Raw genomic sequence first — 22,169 nt, 5'->3', positions numbered from 1 at the left:
ACAGTTTTTCTGGTATGTTTTGGGAACATCTGATATTTTCTTTTTTAAACTTGTCTGTATTTAATTCGTCTGTCCATCTGAGTTTATAGCAGAGTGGTGCTGAGGCGTTTGTGAAAAGACTCTGGATTCAGCTGCGATCCTTACAGATGTGAATAACTTAGCAGGGGGTGGGGCTGGCACATGTAAATCAGCTCATTTGGAGAGAGGAGCAAAGTTTCTGAAGGAAGCTCTCTGAAATGTCTCCCATCTAAAAAATGTATTGCATGCACGAATGAGAAGAAGCATGGCATAAGGCACGGAGATGGCCTTATGACCGTTATTTCCAGCTTTTGCTGAAGAGGACTGGTATAAATCTGAAATAGTGAGTTGAGTATTTTTGAACACTAACATGTACAACTAAAATTTTGTTTTAATGTAGAATGTGAGGTACTTCTGTTCTGGCCAGATTCTTGGGTTTTATTTTATAGTTGTTTTGGGCAAGAAAGGCATTTTTGAAGAAAAAAAAAAACAGTGCATGCCAGTCATGAGATGAGCATGTTAGTTAGTGTCTGTTTCTGTTTCTGTTACTACCGCTTCTGTGAAAGTGTATGTCTTTTGCTTCACCTGATATGTAAACCTCATCAGACCATCATGCCTGAACGTGAATTGACATAAGAAAGGCTATAGACATGGATCAGCAGAAATGGGTTGTGACTCTGGAGGGTTTAGGAGATGTTAGAGCACATGCGTGTGTTATGGCATGCAAATGACAAGGCCTGGGTCTCGAACAGAATGATGAAATCCCTGCAGATAGATGGAGATGGGAAGCGTGAGCGCAGCGCGCTGGCGGATGGTGACCCGCGTAGACGCTCAGACAGGTAATTGGTGGGATGTGGTGTGTAATTCAGCCTCAACAAATCCATTTCACAGCTGGCACCCAAGCTGAGCCGGGAGGGGGAGGGGGGCCTGAGAGACAGATTGAGATTGAATATAATGACGGGGGTCGTGTGAGAACTGGAAACAGCCGAAGAAGACGAGAAATGTGCCCGGTAAAAGTGTGAGGGAGATGAAGGTGACAAAAAAATAAAGATTAAGAGAAGCGAGTGCTGACAAAGAATTAGGTGAAACCATGAACGCTGTTTGAACAAGACCGATGTGTGCAATCTGCTTCTGTGCCAGTGCTCGTAAATATTCATGTAACGTTTCTGTGCTATTAGTGACACGCAGCTCAAATTTAAAAACCGGTAAACTTCGAAATGCACGGAATTTACTTTCACACCTGTTTAAATTCCTCCTAATATATCCCGCTCGTTTTGAGTTTCCATCACTCATTGGAGAAGTCTATATAATGCTATTGATTGTGCATTATTAGGTGTGAGGGAAGTGAGTTTTGCTGTGAGCCTCTGAGAGCCAGGGACAGCTCGTATTTGTCATGCAAAGCCGATCCCCTCCTCCATCCCTGGCTGTCAGAGCACAATGGGGCTGAGCGTTTTCCCAGGCCCTGTGCTCATGCTGCAGGCCTGCCGCTCTCGCCAAACTGACCCCTGTCCTGCTGAAACGCACTCACTCAAACACAGCTGGCCCCGGTCCTCTGCCAATCATCAATATTCACGCCTCATGCAAAATTCATTCTCACCTCCACATTACTGCTCTGGAGCACAGTCTACTGTTACATTCTTGTTTTGGAATGAAGTGGTGGAAATGAAATTGCTAAAATGTCATTAAAAGCTTGACATGGTGTTTGTTTTTTTGGGATAACTGTAAAGGTACACATTGTTAAAACTAGAACTTTCAATGATTTAAAAATGTCCCAAAAAACAAGTTAAAAATAACAGCTTTACAGTTGGTGTAAAAGATTGCATGTATGTATTTACAACTTAGGGCCATCATTTCTTTTTAAATCCTAATGCTCTGTGGAGTTTTTTCTTTTTATTACATGATCATATCACAACAATGAAGGATAACCTAGCAGGACATATAACATTGTGCAAACTCCAAGAAGAAGAACTGAAAGTAAGGAAGTTAAATGCTTGAAGATTGCCTATCTAACCAAGCAGAATGCTCAAAAAGACACCATAGCTGTATGCGCAGGGTTTTCCTCTGCTTTGTCCTATTGCTTTGTCTACAAAGTGAAAACACTGGCAAATTCCTGACCAGAGGTTGGATGGCGTTTACATTGTTACCCTCTGGTTTAGGTTCTCCCTCTCCCCTGCTGGATGGAGTGTGTGACTTTTGCTTGCGCTGGAGAATGGTGTTCCAGTGCAGTGGTTAATGTGATTAAGTGACAGAAAGAAACAGCTGCATTTAGAAATAAACAGCACTTCAAGCGCAACGCCCAGGACTTCATCGCTTTGCTCCTTCTTGTTTTTAGCTAGCCCAGCACGTTAAGATGTTTCCCTTCAACATTATGAGTAGCTGCCATTAACCTTTCTTTCCTAACTCTGCAAACAATACAGATTTTGTCTGTTTTGTCTGCAGAGTTTATGTTTTCTCATAGTAGACTCGTGGGTCCCTTGGCGATTGACTGAGCAGCTCTGCTTGAACAAACCATACCAATTTACATTTATTTCTGCGAACAAAACTGATTTAAAGTGATCATTTATGTTGCTCTTTTTATACCTCTTTTATACATCACCTTCTTTGTTGTTATTGAATGAACAAGAAAAGAGCCCTCAAAGTTGGGTCTGACAACACCCTTTTCAGCTGCTGGGGGTATGAGACCAGGTCTCAAGTTCATTAAATAAAGGTTAGAAAAACTAATCATTTTAAACCAGTTTCAGTTAGGCTATATTAAATATGCAGATTATCACCATATATTGCCAAACATTTGAGGTTTCAATTATCTCTTCATCTGTCATAGCCCACTTACAGTGGGACAGTAGATCCGGGGCTACATGTCAAAGTTGAATGTTTTACCTCTTGCAGTTTCATTAATTCCAGACAGCAATAACACTTCATCTGTAGAATATTGTAGAATACACGTGTAACGGATTAGTCTATATGAAAGCAATACGCACAAACGTTCATTCGTGCCACAAACTAGAGGGGATTCATCGTGACGTTAAAGGTGTAGACCCTTTTTTCCGATGATCAGAATAATCATGAGCCAAGTCAGACAGTTCTAGGTAGCTCGTATTCGTTAAACCTGGTGAGACAGGCCTGATTATAAACGGGGGAAGTTTGCTTAATTGTTTTGGGTTTGGCTAAAATATCTGAGGTAACCTGAGGACCACGAACCTTCAGAGCCGGATCTCCGCGCGGCGCCCATTTTACAGCACGCTGCGGGCGCGCACCGCCCGCTCCCTGCGCGCGCCCGCCGCTCGTCCTCTTCCTGCCCCGCGAGAGGGGACGTCTGTGAGCGAGCGAGCGAAGAAAATGGCGACCGCGCAGGACGAGCGTTTCCCCTCCTAGACTCTGCAAACGCGTAAAATTTAGGTAGCGTCGTCACCTGCTTTCATTTCCTCTCTAGTGCACTTTAACCTTCAGGAGGTGGGTTCGCGTTGCGGCTTTGAGTTTTGTTAATTGTGCTGTGCAGTTGGGTTGTCTTTGTTAATGTACCATTACTAGTACCGTGATCTTGGAGCGTAGCAGTTAGGTCGGGTGTTTGCAGATCAGTATAATTTTGGGGCTAAATAGAAATGTGAGTATATGCTTTTAAGCGTGTACGTTTTTTTTAAAGAATGGTCAGCTTGCTTAGTAAAATCCGTGACTATTTTGCTGAATATTTGCAGCGAGCTGATTTGTAGTAGTAGTAGTAGTAGTAGTAGTAGTAGTAGTAGTAGTAATCCGTCGAAGCGTTACAGCTAGCATAGCTGGCTAACCCGCACGCGCTAAATAGAGCTCCAGCGTTTAGCTCGCTTAGTAATCGGACGTTGGATTTCAGATATTTGTACCTGTACAACCAGCTATTTAAATTCTAGCCGTTTTCCATGTACTGAGAACCAATACATCGTTTCGTTAATGTATACGGGCATGGATAAAGTGCTGCAGGTGTGCGTTGATAAATTATTTTGCCCAAAATGCTAGCTAGGTTAGCTAGTAGCTCTTTCGACCCCTAGCTAGATACCTTGGTTGAAAGCAGACTGCTAGGTGACCAGGTTATCGTAGTTGTGCTCGCTAAATATAAAATTAACCTATGGTGCAGAGCACATTGTAGATTGTATTTTAGATTATGAAGGCCATTCGTGTGTTTGCTTGTCAGCCAGCTTGGCTAAATTGACTGTTGGCAGTACTGCTAGCACCATTAGCCAGCTTGTCGACTAATGGACGTTAGCAGTTTTGTAACTCGCTACAGCGGTGTTTACATCGCATTACAACCTCGATTTGTACTCCATTACACGTACCAAAGGCTGTTAACTGCATGTATTCGTAAAAATGTCGCCGGTTCTACCTGGTTAGCGTTAGCAGGCTGAATTTAAAACGATGTCGGCGCAGTTACTGCTAGCTAAGTGCTGTGGCGGAGGGCAACTGCTGCAACCAGCAAGGATTGAGCAAAATCGTGCTCAAAAGCTATTTGTTTTTGTCAACAAGCGCACACAGTAGTTTTGCGCACGAAGAAATCTCGGAGGGGGGGGGCAGGCCGTGTCTGTCTGCTTTGTGGATGTTGTAGGTAGCTGGCTGTCTTGATAAAGAGCATTGCGGTGGGGGAGGTGTTTTCGTGGCGCCTTGCTGAGGTTAAGTGTTGGCTTTTCCTTGTTGACGTCTTAATTCCGCAACTATTCTGGGCAAGTTTAACGGGTAAAATGTTTATTTGGTCTTTTTAGTCGAAATCGACGATTCGGCCGAGTTGGTTTTACAGACCTATAAAATATTTGAGCCTGCTGTGTGTAAATGGCCAAATACCTTTGGTAGAGCTGTGTGGGTGGTTGTTTTACAGTCGTCACTGGTATCGCAGGCTGTTGAGATTGTAGCACTAGTTGTGAGTAGACGACGGGAATTTATCCAGCTCTGCATGGATGGCGCTGAATATTACGTTTGGAAATTTGTGTCAGTTCTGCGAAGTGTAATGTTTTCATTGCACACTGATCCGGCTTGCTAAGTTTGTATTTACACACAGTACTGCGTAGGCTTACAGCGAGAATAGACCCAGGAAGTAATAAACTAGAACTTGGGTAACTTATTCGAACCATTGTCATTTTTTTCGAATTAAGCGACTGCCTTAATGTAAAAAAAAAAAAAAGCTTTTTAAAATACACAGCGAGTTTATTCCGTTTAAGATAGGAAGTGATTTATATTCTTCCTTAGTGCTGGTATTCATTTTTAACTAAAATTTCTTCTATTCAGAGAATTGGATGCTATTGTCACCAAAGACACTGACAGAGAAGCGACACAGGTTAGTTTCTCCATTGTCCCACTGGTGTGTGTGTGTGAGGGGGGGGGGGGGGGGGGGGGGGAGAGAATGTACTAAATGTTTCGCATTGTTTTTTCTCTTTCTTTCCTTTCTTTTGCTGTTCCAATTCATGCCTGTGCTTGGTGGCAGTTCCGAGGCCAGGTGAGAGCAGAGGCTGCTGCTCTAAGCACTTGCAGCCCCATTTGAATTAGTTTAGAATGCTGAGTAAGCTTTGCTGTTTCAAAACGTTAAACAAAAAGGGTTTGTATGGCTCTCTACCTTGAATTTAACAGCATTAAATACCAGAGTTTCAACTGCAAATGACAATTAAAAAAATGTTAGTTATAAAAATGAGAATTTTCTGCTGTCTGTTACCCGTTGGTGTGTAACTTGAAATTTGACTGTGGCACCACTGGTGGTTTCTTGCAGGCTCTCTGTAATTGGTCAATCTTTGTGTGGAACAGTTTTCTAGAAGTAAAAACAGATTTGCTTCATGATACAATTTCTCATCAGAGGTGTCAGTCATTGTTTTGTCTTGCCCAGACCACAAATACCTTGCACATAGATAATCCTATTTTTACATATTGTATCTCTAAAGCATAATTTGTGTTTAATGTGCCTGATGTAAAGTATTAAAATTCGAGATAATCTTAAACAGGGAGTCACTATGATTTATAGCTTGTCTTATTTCCTTCTATGCTTTTTTTTTTTTTTCCTTTCTTTTTTTGGTTAGCTAGTTATCTTTAGTCAGACATAAAAGCAGATTACACTCTCACACTTAAACAACCCCCCCCCCCCCAAGGTAAGTGAGCGGAACTTTGAATTCATCCCTCTTCCACTAGTAGTGTTTGAATAATGGAAGGGAATATAACAGTTGTTAGAGCAAGTGCGAAAGTAAAATAGCAGTGCAGCATGGATTGTTTAGTAATAAACCTGTGCTAGCCAGTGACATTAATTAGTTGCAAAATGCTTTTTACATAAAGGCTGTTCACACTGGGAAGACGGGTAGTAGCAGCTGCATCCTGTTATGATCAGGTCCTATCATTTGACTTTATTTTTAATAATGAATCTGGTGTAACTTCTGATGTGGTTATGAAAATTCTCATCAGTAATTGTTTCACAAACATATTGTTGATGTGCTAAGAACATGTTTTTGCCTGGAAAAGATGTCTTGTGCTTGTCCTTTATTGAAAAGTGAATACCGCTCACACACAGTATGCCTGCTGTGCAGTCTATGACTTGCTTTAGTCTCATTTCAGGAGAGACGTGGAGTGCTAGCCTACCCATAGCTTCCTACATCTCCCGTTCAGTTCGACTGTGGCAGATTTCAGAACTCTTCCTCTGATTATTTTTTAGTCTTCACTTCTTTGCTGTCCTTAGCCCAAATGTAAGATTGATTAAATAGATCCATTATGTCATGTACTCAAGTGTTTTACCCATCTGAGCTTTCCTTCCGTCATGGCTTCTTGCCTTCTTTCATCAGCAAACTTAAGCCCTCATTCACTGTCTCGCCAAAATAACCCAGCTGGTTTATGAGAAGTGTCTTGGATCTCTGAAGCTCTGGACTACAGAGAAACATGCCCCTTCACTGAAGGGAGAGGCACAAGGGAATGGCTGAAGATAAAGATGAAAGAATTTAGTTATTGCTAATATTTGTGGTACATACAAACATCCTTGAAAAGTATTCAATTCTAAGCTTGGTTACTCCAACCATATACGTTTTAACATGGGCAGTCAAGGAAGACTTTTCATAGATATGAACATTGCTCCTTCAGAGCTGTTGCCACCCCCGCACCTTTACAAACACCAGAGACTACAGTCTTTCCCTGAGAATTGAGTGCAGGATACACACAGTAGAGAACAATGCTGTGATTGTTTTAGAAGGAGCAATAAGTGCTGTCGTCAGGCACTGCGTGGCAGTCTCATTTTTGACCTGCTAGTCACATCGCGAGAATACAAAAAAGGATTTTAAAGCCTTCATTTTACTCTTAAAAATAAGTTATGTCGTTCTGAACAGTGGCTTGTATTGCTGTGTGGATCAAGTATGAGGGGCCATGTGGATGCTTGTTTTTCGTCAGACTACCAGCACCTCGCCACCGCTCTGCTTCCAGCGTCTGCTTTTCTCCACTGCTTTGTGTGTCTAGCATCTGCCATCTCCACCGCTCTGTGGATACAGAATCTGCTTTCTGCTGTTGTCGTTCTCCTGCATGTCCTCCATCTTCATGGCTTGCGTGTCTGCTTGGTGGTTAGTAGTATGTTCTTAATTATTGTATGATTACCTACCCAACACAGAGACAGTGACATGTAGAGGGAGCCTTTCATTCAAAGGCGTTCAAGCCTCACTTTTTTTTTTTTAAAACCCCAAAAATACTTGATCCTGACACCAGTCAAACCTAAGCATCATTTTCAGTTCTCCGCATTTTTAAATTAAGTGGGTATTTTGTGCTCTGCAGTACGTTGCATGCAGAAAAAAGTGACATTTCACAGTAGAATGCAGGGACGGGTGGTGTCAGGCTTCTCCTGCTGCAGGGAGGAGATAACGTAGTTATTACAGCGGATGGAGCATTACGTGAAGTGTGTTGCCCAGTCGCTGAATCTCCAGAGCATCATCTGCAGTCTTATAGCAGACAGAAACTTGTATAAACCAAGAGACAAAAAACCCAGATACAGTGCTAAAAATTTGCATTTAAAACAATTCTTATTACCTGGAATTGTAGCGTTAAAACATTCCAGATAAAATTGTGAATGTGCAATTTGCAAGTATTGCACTAATGGAAAGTTGATTATATTGATCAGGCTTAGTGAGCCATATAGCTGAATATTCCTAGTAAATACAGTGCTGGTTAAATTCATCGAAACCTTTATTTATTGTGTAGGACGGGCAAATGTAAACAGCATAAGAACTTAAAATGGCAAACAAAAAAAGTGTGTATATGTATGTATGTATGTGTGTATGTATGTATGTATGTATGTATGTATATACATTTCTAAAATTAATTATAAATAAATCGACTGTTGGTATTCATAGTATTCTATGATGTCATTAGAAACATCACTGCAATTTTGTCAAGCTGCAATTCTGGCATGGCTTCTTGCATCACTATTGAAGACAAATATGTGGCCACTTTAGACACAGTATCAGGAGAGGGGAGATTTGACTGGTGGACTGGATCCCTGTATCCTGGATGAAGCAAAACAGAATAATTGAGTTGGACACAAGTTACATGAGCAATCCATGAGTTAAATATCAAAAAGGCAAAGCACCATAGATGATAGTTTGTTGTACATGGTTGGCTAACGTAGACAAACGATATAAGCTAGCTAACGTCAGTGTCAGTTAGTCCAATAATCTAGTTAATGGTACCCATCATTGCCTGTGTTTACTTAACAACATAGTTAGGTATGTCTTAATTCTTTTATTTGCCTTCAATGAAGTGATGACACACTCCTGCCTTCTGTAAGCTGAAGGTTTTTCACTGTTTATCCACCCTCTCACTTGTTCCTCACTACTGCCATTCTTAAAACAAACACAAAAAAACCTGCCTTTGCTGGATCAGTTACAGCAACTGTAATTGTACACACGAGCAGACCATTGTTACAGTTAAATCAGCAGATTTTAATAATTTCTAACAGTTATTGCACTGCTGAACCAAGTTGAACTTGTCTGCGTAAATGATGCTAGTGCTTCTGTGGCGTCATCTGATTACCATCAACACTTTAGTCTTTTTTTCCCCGCAGTTGTTAATATGACATTATTAACCTCTTGCATTTATTGCAGTGGCCTGCTGGGTAGTACTCTGCTTATCGTATGATGGCCTCCATCTTGGGAGGGTGAGGACTAATGTGTTCCTCCCCTGGTCAGAGAAGCCAGCCACTGTCTTTTAATGCTAGTCCCCTCTCAACTTCATGAGGCAGCTCGATGCGGTTGTGCTAACTGGCTTGGTGCATGTGTGTTTGCCCAGTTTTGCATTAATAAATTTTGTTTATATCTGCTCTGTCTTAAACCCTTTAGACCATGGCACTTTCAGTGTGCATGTGGCTTCTTTACAGGGTTTTTCAAACAAAATCCAGTTTTCAGTCTTATTTCTACTACATATTTTAAATATAAATAATGTAAAATCTTAAATCAGAGAGGATGCTCATTAGCCGTAAATGTAGGCTGCCATTGTGTAGACGCCTTTGAAGAAAACTCATTGTTAAAACCTTAATGTATGTTAAATCTTAATATAAGAGCCAAACGGACAAAAGAGTAAACGCATCATCCCCTTAAAAGAATCTTACCATGACTCTAAAGTAAGATGACGAATTGAAATCGAGAATTTGTTGAATCATAAAACAGTCATAATACTCTTACAAGGATGTTTTATTCAGTGTTGTCACTTTCTGTCTGCCAGTACCGATAAATCTGTATTAGGGCTTAGCTGCTTTTTCTCTCCGAATGCAAATGTATGCACAGCGTCAATGGCTGCTGATTTGGTCGGTTTCAGTTTAGAGGTCAGTAGCTGCTGTATTGTCATCGATATTTCTGATATGTTTTTTCACTGCGCCTCCTCAGCAGAGGTTAAACTGCCAGTCTGGAACCTAAAGTAGTCTGTAACTACTACATGTCTTAAGTGGGCCCAATTCTGCCATTAGTTTAAGTGGTTAAAGAGCTGCCAGAATGACCGTGTGCAGTCCCAGTGAGCCGCATCACAAATCTTTAAAGTTCAAAATGATCATGTCTTACTGTAATGGAGAGAGACAAGGCAGATGGTATTCAGCATGGTAAAAATGACTGTTTTCACTTTCAGCAAATAAAGGTAAAATAGTGAGTGTAAAAGGTGGCCACTGAGAAAGTGGTTGAAGGGCTGCTGATAGAAGGGTCATTTCCCAGAGTAATCCTTTAAGGAGATTTGGTGACGCTTTCTCTCTCTTCATACCCGTGTTATCATTTTAATTTGCTGTGCTAAAAATGAGCTCGCGGCTACCGGAGCTGTATGTCAGCCTTGGAGATTAACATGAAGTAGTTTTGTGAATCCTGTGCCTTAACTACGTTTGAAATCTTTCCAGGGAATCTCAAGAAGCTAATGGGTATTTGATGGAAGGAGGACCCGTCTACAGCTAAACGGCGACAAGGAAGAGGAGGCTGGGGTAAAGGTGTGTTGTCTTGTGTGCTGCATAAAGATGTGCTCTGTGCTGCTTTAACGCGTGAGTGTTAAGGGACGCCAGTGTTGAGAAGCTTTTGCTTTCTCCATCAGCGTCAGCAACCAGTCTCACATGAGCGGAAGTGGGTCTTTAAATGTTGTATTTGGAATATGCAGACTTGGCATGGATGGGTAGGTGGATTATAGTAATACTCGCATGTTTGTGTAGAATTTCTGTTCGCTAAGTGATGTGTCCAGTCTTACTTTCTCTTGCAGGACTCTTGCTTTAAAAAAAAACCCAAAACAGACCTATTAATGTAATCAGTGTTACTGGATTGGAAGGTTTAGATTTAAAGTAATTAATTCCAATATTAGGCTTATGTGTCTAGTTTTGTGTTGATATGTAGGTGAGGCACCGTCAGGGCTCATACGACCCCTCTGGCTCAGTAGTGATGGAGACTTGAGTTATGTTATGTTTCCAGTGCCCCACCCACTTCGCCCAAGTCCCTCCCATTTGACCTTTGGTGGTATTTTACTTGACTCCCAGATGAGCCTGTCTTAATGTGGAGTGCATTTTAGTACGTAGTCTTTCTCTGAAAGGGCCACTTGGTGCCCTAGTCTGTATTCTGTGCAGTTGTGCAAGTGTTGAGCAGATTTCTTTGAGGTTGGTCTGAATGCGAGCCTGTTCTGGAAAATGTTTGTTTTGGCATGTTTAGTCCTTCTGGGTTACTCCTTTCCCTTTGAAGAACAAAGTGAAATTCGATCCGTTGTCCTTTACAGCACTGCCTTTTGTTTTAGGATGACTTCAGTTTCTGAAAATGAAAAGGTTTCTTGAAATGATTAGTCGTGTCTGTGAGTGCCTGCAAAACCTCAGTTTGTTGACCAAATCACTTGGCTGTTGCTTAGTGATTGCTGATGTCGATACAGAAGCTCAAGGGAGTAGGAGAGACTGAGCTCAGAGCTGGAACGGAAAAAATGTTGGCCTCCTACATCTAACAAAAACTAAATTGGTCTTGGCCTGCTGTGGGCATTAATATCTGTACAGAACATATGTGACTGCTTTAAGTATGTGAACATGCCAAGACGTGCTTAGACTGAATGGAGCTCCAGACAAATTGTGGCCCCTGTTGTTGAGTTATTCAAAAGTCTTGAAAAGCTCTGAAGTCACATGTGGCCATTACCTACATATCTCCACTTGGATGGAGTATCAGTGTGGTAAAGAGTTTCACACTGGCAGGTCTGTTATAGTTTTCCTAGTGTAGCCCTGGACCATCTATAAATCAAATTTGATTATTGTTATTAAATTGGTATGCTTAAAATACCCCTTTTGCATTTTTGTGCATCTGTCTCTCACCTCCTGTTGTGGTGTTTACTGCGCTGTCCGTTCCATATTGTGTAGTTATGTTGCAGTTTTGTCGTTGCTTGCAGGTACTTGTTCCAACATGACTGCTTAACTTTCATTTTGTCTTTCCCCGTGTGTCTGAACAAGACATATAGGAGCCTAAGACATATCATGCATAGCTGTAATATTTGCTTTTTGTTTACTCTGGGGAATGACGCTGAGCTGTATCCACTGTTGAGCGGCAGGCTCCGCCTTTTTCTTCTGAGGGCCCCTCCCCACCTTAAAGCTGTTAGTGTTCTCTCTGGCTCCTGCTGGAAGCAGCAGCTACTGCTCATGTCGTAAAATGACACCGTGCTTCTCCGTTTTGTCCTGCGAATTGAGCAGAGCGGGGAAAGACGGGGCTGGAAGTGCTCAAAAGGATCCGATACAGCCGGAAGAGAAAAGACGTGGGGCAACGGACGCGCTCCAGTCCTGTCTTACTTGAAGGTACATGTGCATTACCTGGTTAAACTGTCATTACACCCACAGACAGCACTGTTTCACTTTTGCTTTTGTGCCTCATTCCTTTTCTCCTTAAGCACTGTTACCTTTTTGAGAATTTCTTAAACGTGTCTGTCGAATGCTGCTTGTTGTCTGCTGAGCAGAAGCAAAGGGTGCCATTTCAGTGAATGTTTATAAATAGAGCCGTGTGCTAAAGGCTCACCAGACAGTGGATGTGTTGTTGAAAGGTCAGGATCAGGCAGAGGAATTTGCATGCTTGCCTTCCTTCCACTTTTACCCCCTTCGCCAGTTTCATATTAAACTGCAACTTGAGGTCATTCTGTATAGGGAAACCCCATATCCATGACAGAAACAGCCATCATGAAGCCACTTGATGTCTTGGTTTGTTTTATTTATTTTTATTTAGTCACATCAGATGGAGCTTAAGCCCTCCCCTTTGTGACCTTTAGTGGATGTATGTAACCTCCTTATGTTTCCTTACAAGTAAATGCATACACACATCCATGCTGGTTTGGATAGGTGGGTGTAAAACGGGGGCCATTTCACAAGTTTTCATGATGCCTGGGGCTCGGGATAGACCTCCAGCAAAATGTTGATGTTTCTTCATTACGTACACCAGAACAGCATTACCACATGACTGCACTTAGATGTCATGTAGTAGCATTTGGAGTATGCACCTGCTGTAAGACTTATTTTAAATCAGTTTTCTACATTTGCAACTGTAGCCAAGACGTTATTTCTAAAGAGTAAGGTGTCTTGGGGACGTTGCTTAGCTTCTGAAGGTGTAGGACTGATGAGATTCTTTGAGTATATCGATACAATATACACAAGAATGCCTGTATAGCGGGGTCAAAATTTGTTTGCATAGGTGAATCGATGGCTAATAAAATAATTATATATAAATTATTTTTTAAGGAAGAGTATTTGGTTATTTATTTGCAAAAGTTTCATATGCCCATCTTACAGTGATAGTACTTTGTGATCACTTTGTGATCACTTTGTGGTCTTTACCAGAAACAAATCAAAGCATTCTGTAAGTGCAGTGAGCTAGCTGTCAGTTAAAGCCCTTTGCTGATTTTAGTGTGCATCGCCACTGGTTTTGACAGTCTTTCTGAAGATGTCTTAAAGCTCTTGAACAGAACCTGTTGTGTATCCACAAACTGCTGTTTCTGGTAAACACACATGGATGTGCAGCAGCAAAACTAGATGAACAAATTTTAAATGCAGAAGGCTAAAATGCACTTCTGGAGATTTGTTCACAACCAAACTTCCCCAAAGTTGGATTGTTCTGGGTTCTTTGTAGTTAATATGGAAACTTTAAATAAAAGATGCTGTATGGGATTGGAAGATCAGTGTGGCAGTGAATGTTTGGGAGGTAGGAGGTTGAAGCAAGGCATCTCAAACAAGAACCAACTAATTGATTGCATCAAGGCCACTGCATAGGCTGTGACTTTTGGACCAAACTCTTACCAACCTCCTGGTGAATATGTCCAGTGCACCTCACACGAAATCGATGACTGCTCCTTTAACATCATGTTAACAAACCTTATTGCATTGACTGGAATATGATTTCTAAATATGACTTTGCTAACTAAAAACCTTTTGGGTGTGCATAAAGGCTAGTTGAAGCTTTCTCACTACAGAGCTTCCAGCAGAGCCATTACAGCCCATTAGGAATAACAAAATAAGTCAAACGATCAATTACTCAGTGTTTTGAAACTGCTGACTATAGCCATGACATGCACTTATGCGTGTTTCTGACATATCTCTTAAATATATTGTTTCCTCTACAGGTTCTGCTAATAAAACTTCTTAACAGGGAGGGAATTTGTTCCTGAATTACCTGCAGTAAACTAGGTGTTATGCTTTGGATGCTTTTCATGTCAGACATTTTTCACCAAAGCTCTTGATTTACCAGTGTGCACCTTGGTAATGGCAGTGTAAACCACATTTACATTTAGCTAAAAAATGTACTGTTGCATGATCTTGCAGCTGAGCTCACAGGCTGCTTGTTCCGTTGTGCCGACATAACATCTGACTCTGGTAAGAAATCAGACGTTGGAATTTGTTTACACGAATGAAACATGTTTCACGAATGTGACCACAATCGACAAATTCTGCTCTCCAGACCTGGAACATCTAATGCTTAAGTGCGGTTTTTCTTGCACAGAGCTTACAGTTGTTATGGAATTATACACATCACCACAGCCTAATGCTAACCTTGGACTTGGACAGATGTATGATGACATTTGTAAACAACAGAACACACACAGTGACAGAGTTTTATTCATTGCTGGTAACTTCAACCAAACAAACGTGAAGAATGTTCTTCCCAGATTCTACCATCAATGTGCAAACAGGGGTAAAAACACCTCTCATGTCTATTCTAACGAAGGACCCAAGCTTACAGGGCCATTCCCCACCCCATTTTGGACAGTCAGACAAACTTTGATTTTTGTCCCGTCACATAAAGCCCTTGCTTAGACTATCAGCATGACACTTAAAGCTTAGCTTGAGGAACCCAAAACTGTTTTGCACACACAGAATGCAATATATTTGCCCATCAAGCAGACTGGGAGGTATACTCTTCATTTGAACTCTCATACATTACTACATGGGCAATATCACCATTAGCAAAAGGATCCGAGTGTACCCAAATGAAACATCATGAAGTCAAATGGCTACCCCAGGCAAGAGGCATGGCTTTAAAATTGAGACATCACAGCGTCCAGTGTCAGCAGAGCGACACTGATAGATATCAGGTCTGCAAAACTACAACAGCTACAAATTATGGATAGAGGACTTTTTAGTAGTAACTCCAACTCATGCTTAATATGGCAAGGCATTGTCCATCACTGTTTACAAAAGGAAAAAATCACATACAGGATGCACTAGACATGGCAGAGGAGCTTCTTTACTTAGTTTGACAAACAATAACCAACCTCAAGTCAGTATCAAACTGTTGGGAGACCCACAGGTTCTGGTTCTGCACACTCACGAGGTGCGACAGGTACTCTGCAGCATCAGCACACAGAAAGCAGTCAGGCATGAAACTGTACAAGGAGGGTGTGCTGACCAGCTGGCGTAGGTATTCGCACACCGTTTCAATCTCTGGCCTTACGCACAGGCGCATTCACAATAAACCTGACACGTTGTCCCAATGACTATTGGCCAGTCACACTCACCCCATCATTTTAAAATGCTTTCAACGATGGGTACTCGCCCACCTCAAAGACACTGTCCTAACTGATCTAGACCCACGCCAGTTTGTCTACTGGGCAAACTGATTGACCGAGGACACCATCTTTGTGGCCATCAATACAGCCCCCCCGTCCCCTCCTGGAAAGAAGGTCTTCGTTGACTACAACCCACCAATTAATACGGTCTTGCAGATCAAGTTGTTTGACAAACACTCTACCCACTAGAACCAATTCCCACCATATGCTACTGGATACTGAAGTTCTTCATTAACCACTCTCAGACTGGGCAAGTGCACATCCTCAACTTGAGCTCTGGCATTATCCAAGGCTGTGTACTGAGCCCCCTCTTCTGTACACTGTTCACACATGACTGTCCATCCATTCACAACTCTAATACTATTCATAATATCGTGGGTGATGCTACTAGTCTTATCAGACAACAACAAAGTTGTATACAGGAATGAGGTTCAGAACATGATGGTCCAGACACTACACACCCTAGACACCATCTGTTTAAGCTCCACCCATCAAGAGGAGCTTAAAATATCTTCTTCCCAAAAGCTGTGGAAACTCGTATCTCCTCAGTCTGACGAGACTTGCATGCTGATATCATCAAAGTAATGCAATATTTACTTGCATGTGATTTCAAGTCACTGATTATGTGCAATATTTTATCACCAACTACACATCATTTAAGGCCCCAGTACACCATGTCACTCTGCACTTTTACTGCAAGTTGTATTTTATACTCTATATCGCCTACATTTTATATTTTATTTATTCTATATTGTATACTCTATATTGATTGGTTGTAAATGCAAGTCTTAAATGCGCCATTTGAGGTTAATGCAATTGCAAATTCATTCTTGAAAAACATACTCCGTTATATTCAACTATGTTCTCCTGTTACGTTTTTTAATGATTTTAATTCCATGTACGTTTTGTGAGTATTGTTCAACTTCAGACTGGACTGGACTGTCAAGTCTGGGAGGGTTAGTGAGCTCTATACTGGTGACTACTGAGTAAGTTAGCCAAAACGGATAACAAAGTAGACCAACACAATGAACAGCAAATGGGCAAGGTTTCCAGCTTAGATTGGAAGGGTGCCCTCTGCTAAGGCACACGATAAAATTTCTGAAATGCACCTATATCCTTTTCTTTAAGGAGCACATATCTGCTTGTGAAATGTCTCCTAATGTGCCTTATTAATTTGAAAGTTATAAAGTGGCATCAAGGCTATTCTGGGGGGAAAAAAACAAAACAATGGCTGCCTAGCTACATATAAAATAACTACACCCAACTTAAAAAAAAAAAAAAAAAAAAAAAAGTAACATACAGCAGCTGAACTAAGTCACTGTGTCCAGCAGTGCAGACTCTCTTAAAAGAAGACTTTTTTTTTTGTGCTGTTATAAAGATTAACATTTGCTACTAATTTTATTTATTGACAGTTCTTTCAGTTTTTTAGCTAAACAGCCTAGCTATCTGCCCAGCCAGTCTCACTAGTCTCACAGTCTCATCATTTGCCCACTTATGATGAAAATATCACAGTCAAATGTTTAACACTGGGCAAAAGCGCCAGAATATTCCTTAAATGCTGCTCACCAAATTGACTCTGGTGTTTGATAAACGTGGGCTCTTCCCCTTGCCACGTTGACCTGCATAAAAATCCAGAGCAATGAGACAATTGTCTTTTAAACGATGTTGCCATAGCCACATTGAATACTTTTTAACATCATTTATGTGGTGTTAAATGCTTTCTCATTTAAGGTACTATTAAAATCATGGGAATCTGGCAACAGGTTTTATTCAAATTCATTTGAAGAGAAATTGTTCTGGATATATTGATTTTTGGTGTTTCTACATGCTGCCTAAATCAGGGTATTACCTTGCAGTTCTGTTTTGATTACACTGGTAAAAGACTTTGTCCCATGTAACAACAACCAAAAAAAAAGTATTATTGCACACTGAATACAAATGTTTTCAGACTTCCTCTATCCCGGGGGTGGGGGTGGGGGTGTTTTTTTTTCCTGTATACTCACTTATCTGCCCAGCATTTTGGAGCCCCTCTGTGTCGGTTGACTGTTGTTGGACATTGAATAGATATGTTAATATGTAGGTCAAAATAGTTTACCTGTACATTTTTATTAGAATGTTTCTACTAATGTTAAAATGTAAAGACATTTATTTAAGTATTTTATATATATTTTTTGTTAAATGTAATTGCTCTGTCACTTAACATGCTAAACTCTAAAACAAATCGTAATTTGGCATAAAAAGTACTATATGGTGCAAATATTTTTTGTGGGGCAAAAAAACCCTAAAATTGTTAGCCAGTGTTATTAAATGTGATCCAATGAAGCAGCTCACTACCTGAGTAGTTGTTTTATTAGATACTTCACTTTTACTTACGTTATCATTTAAATTACTACTTTTTTTCTTGTAATTATTATTTTAATGTAACAGTACTTCTGACTGCAGTTTTTTTGGCTACTCTACCCACCTTTTGTAAACCATGTCTATGGTTGAGTGGCAGTAAAAGCAATTGACAGCTTGCAGTGTGCTGTTTGTTTGAATAACCAGACTGTACCCTCCTCTCCTCTTAATGAGTTCTACAGGTCTAATCTAGAGCTTGTTTCTTTGTGCCTTTTCCCACTGCAGTGCCAGAACTCGTCGAGTCCAGTTTCTGCCAGCCTCAGTCTGCCAATCGGAACAGCAGCACATCCATTGTTACCTTCGCCATCAGCAATGCCAGGAGGGCCTGTACCAGTGGCCAGCCCCAAGCCCTGCCTTGCCGCCCGCTCCACTAACGCCCGCCACACCTCCCCCAGCTGCTGAAACTTGGCCACTGTTTCACGCTCCTCGCTGTCATACTGGGAACTCAAGTGCAGCTTACAGCCAGCCAGCCAGGAAAACTAACAGCTGAGGGGCCTGTTCTACACTGCACCAAAGCCCACCTCTCAGGCAAGTGTCCCACTTCCCCATATAGCCGCCTAGCATCTACCTTAGTATTCCACATGATTTTCAGTGTCAGGATCACCCCAACTTGTGCTCTGTCTGCAGTCTCTCATGGTGTTGCTCTTTTTTTTTGTTTTGTAGGCATGGCTCCCATTCGGGACTCGGTCAGCCACTCCCCTAACCAAACAGGTGACCCTTTTCTTGTTGTTGTTGTGGTGTACTGTTTCACAGTATTGTGAAATGTTTATAAATCTTGGTGACCCAGTGACACACAGTCCAACAGCTAATAGTTCTGTTTGGATATTGCTGGTTTTTGTGTCCATGCTTGATGTTGGAGAGAATGGAGCTTTGTACTGTTGGCTTACACCATATGGTTCATTAGGGTTAGGTTTTTCATTAGGTTTAGGACACCGTAGGATTGAATATATATATATATATAATATAGACTGACATTGTTGTTGTACCGTATCATTTAACTTGCTTATTGGCTTATTGGAACTTGGTTCATGCCAGGCTTAGTTGGCTTATATTACAGCCTTCTGCAGTATGAGCTTTTCAAAAGCCTGTATTAGAGCCTCATTTTTTTTTGTCTGTTTTTAATCACTCTGCTGACAGTAGTGTCAGCTAATCAGTAATGCATACATTTATTTAGAATTTGTTGCATATAGTTTTACTGACTGTAGCTTGTTTTGTCATGCCTCACTAATTCATCTTGGTGGTGGTCCACTGTTGAAGAGCTATGATAAATTGTTGCTGTGGTCCTTCCATCTGCCTGTCTGCTGTCCAGCCAAAAGCATAATATCACATCAGAACATGTTAGCAGCTGTTAAGATCATCTCTTCACTGCTGTGCCCCACTACAATTCGTATGAATGTGAGCCTGTAGGTGTAAGCCTGCTTGAGGCATACCTCTTGAGGTTAATGACTCTGCTGCCTCAGATTAATATTTAAACCTGAGCATTATCTGTGTTCACAATCAGCAGCTATTTGTCACTTTCCAGTGTAACTTTCATTCTGTTGCCATCAGGAAACGTTTTGAGTAAGGCACACGTTAAGCTGTGTGGCTTTCTGCAATGTTCTGTATCTCTTGCTAACACAGCTCGAGAGAGAGACCTCAGACTTGGCGAGAGTACAGCTCTTCGGGGAGCTTGGCAGCCATCTTTTCAGCATTGGAAAGCAAGCACAGACTAGCAAAAATGATTGAGAATAACTTGGAGCGCGCAGATATATATATATATATATATATATATATATATATATATATATATAGATATAGATATAGATATAGATATAGATATAGATATAGATATAGATATATAGATATATATAGATATAGATATATAGATATATATATATATATATATATATATATATATATATATATATAGATAGATATAATATGATGGTCAGAGTTTTTTAAGGAAGAATAATGGTGTGATCTTGAGTTTTGAGAGGGGACATGGGTTTCACAGGCTTGGATCAGCGCAAAAGGGTCTGATTTTATGCAGTCGCCCTCAAGCTCAGTGTGTCCTTTCTATCTGATCCACTGGTATGCTGCTGGGACATGCTGCTGCTACAAAATGGAGGCAGCTGTGACTGTGTTTCAGCCAGGCTCAGATGAGAAGCGCTTGCTGGGACGCACACCACATTCTCCTGTGGCACCGGTGTCTGTTAATCCACAAAAACAAGCTTAACTGTCTCGTGCTTAGGTCATTTGAACATTACTCTTGGGATTTTTGTGGCTTTTTTGCAAATATTTCTATTGTTTCCAAATATTTTGCAGATCATTATGGTACAAATGTTGTTGTTTTGGTTTTTTTTTTAAGCTAATTAGATTTTCTTTCAAGTGTAATTCAGCAATGTTTGCAAAGTTAGTAAACAGTGTTTTGTCTGCATATTTGTTGGATTTTTTTGTAGTTTTGTGGTGTGTGTCGGGGGGGGTGGGGGAGCTGCCAAGTTGTCTGACTTGTTTGCCAGTAGATTAGACTTGGTGTCATTGTGTTCGCAGGTTTGGATCATGCTGGTCTGGACCCTCAATATGAGAGTTCACCCTGGAGCTCCAACTCTCCTTGCACTGACTCAAACAGCAATTGGGGCAAAGTCATTGTAGACAGCTGTGATAAGGGACCCTGGCCCTCCATCTCTGGTAGTGACCCAGAGTTAGCCTCAGTATGTATGGATGCTGACTCTGCCTCCAGCTCTGGGTCTGAGAAAAACCTCACCATGATGGCGTCTGGGATCGCTAGTGGCGACAGCAGTGGCAATAGGCAAGGCAATGGTCAAGGTTCTCATTTTATGGTTGCGAATGGCAGCAATAATGTGGCTAATGGGAATGTTAAGGGTCCTTGGGGTATATCCAATGGCTCATTGCTAAGCACATGTCAGAGTTCCGGGGATAACCCCAGCAACAAGCCTGCAGAAGGTAATCATGGAAAAATAAATGCATGGGGTAACCAAGGTCCCTCAATCAATGGAGGAATAAATTCAAGCACTTTGAACCCAAAAGCCAACCATGGTGCCTGGCCCGTTCTGCAGAACAGTGGGTCCAATTCCCATGGGTCTGTGGGCAGTGGGAATGGGGCCACCAACACTCAAAGAAGCACCATAGGTCAAACTCCCAGCATGCAGAGTGTTAACTCTAAGATGTTGTGGGGAAGCCAGCAGGAAAATGTTGCAGAGTCTGAAGCGAATGGTACAAACAAGGTTCTAAGTGGGCAGCCTCAAAACCTTAACACTGAATTTAATGGACCAAATAACACTACTAACACGATGACCTCTAGTTTACCAAACTCTACAGGTTCAGTGCAGATGAATGAACCGCCCCCAGGGCACCGAGCCTGGTCTACGGGCACAGGAAACTCCCCTCAGCTCCTGACTTCTCCAGTCTCTAATGGCACTTCCATTTCTCAGCATGGCAACAGCGAGGGAATGAACGGTGGCGGGTCTTATGGTACTGTGTGGGGTACGGTGCCCAGCGCAAATTACTCTGGAGACAAATGTCCCGTCCCGAAAGGCCAAGCTGTGGCCGACACTGTGAATGCAACTCTAATGCAGTCTGGAGCTGTTGGCTCTTCTGTCAGTGCTGCTTCTTTCAAGAATAATAATAATAATAATGGGATGGGCAATCGTGGAGGAGGCTGGGACTCGGGGCCTGCTCCCCCTCAGAGTATGACATGGGGGGCAGGGAACAGTGTGGGCCCTCCCGGGGCCCCTCGCCCCTGGGGTAGCGCTTCCTCTTCATCCTCATCCTCCTCATCGTCTTCAAACACTGGCACTAAGGTCTCAAATGGGGAGTGGAATGTGCTGCCCAGTAACAGTCAGCATTCCAATGACACAACGAATGGGAGCAGGAAAGGAACAAATGGCTGGAAGTCTTTGGAGGACGATGCACTCGGGATCGGGAGCACCGGCCAGTCATCCCAGGGCAGCACGTGGAACAAATCGACAGGCAGTGAAGGAAGTGGGGACAGTTCAGCCGGTCGTAGTGAGAAAGATGGGCAGCGCAGTAGCAACCGCAAGAGGGTCAACCAGCAGAGTCTGATACAAGCAACTCTCTCCAGAACAGATATGGATCCACGGGTGCTGTCCAACACAGGATGGGGTCAGATCCCTGTCCGCCAGAACACTGCTTGGGACGTGTCAGGCTCCGAGAAGAAAGCAGGAAATGGGTCACAGAGTTGGGGAAATCCTGCTCCCCAGAAGTCCAACTCGGGTGGCTGGGGGGATGGATCCAGCACCAAC

General features: G+C 41.9%; 1 protein-coding gene across 7 annotated transcripts in view; it reads left to right on the top strand.

Moving 5' to 3' along the window:
- Nucleotides 1-294: 294 nt before the first annotated feature.
- LOC113582189 (trinucleotide repeat containing adaptor 6A) overlaps nt 295-22,169 on the top strand; it is a 34,532-nt gene continuing 12,657 nt past the window's right edge. Inside the window, exons 1-7 of one of the 7 annotated variants that reach the window (XM_035527444.1) lie at nt 3,341-3,414; nt 5,263-5,311; nt 10,358-10,444; nt 12,158-12,259; nt 18,133-18,435; nt 18,571-18,618; nt 20,437-22,169. The exon at nt 20,437-22,169 is cut by the window's right edge and continues 865 nt beyond it. In XM_035527444.1, the coding sequence (XP_035383337.1) occupies nt 18,573-18,618; nt 20,437-22,169 (1,779 nt within the window). In that variant the 5' untranslated portion in view covers nt 3,341-3,414; nt 5,263-5,311; nt 10,358-10,444; ... (1 more) ...; nt 18,133-18,435; nt 18,571-18,572. Of the gene's footprint in view, nt 362-3,340; nt 3,469-3,506; nt 3,620-4,633; nt 4,717-5,262; nt 5,312-10,357; nt 10,445-12,157; nt 12,260-18,132; nt 18,436-18,570; nt 18,619-20,436 lie in introns of those variants that run through there. The other 6 variants (XM_035527442.1, XM_035527443.1, XM_035527451.1 and 3 more) reach the window with 6 other exon arrangements.

The sequence above is a fragment of the Electrophorus electricus genome, chromosome 1 (genome assembly GCF_013358815.1).
Source record: "Electrophorus electricus isolate fEleEle1 chromosome 1, fEleEle1.pri, whole genome shotgun sequence".
Classification (NCBI taxonomy): Eukaryota; Metazoa; Chordata; class Actinopteri; order Gymnotiformes; family Gymnotidae; genus Electrophorus; species Electrophorus electricus.
This window is presented reverse-complemented; position numbering and strand designations above follow the sequence as displayed.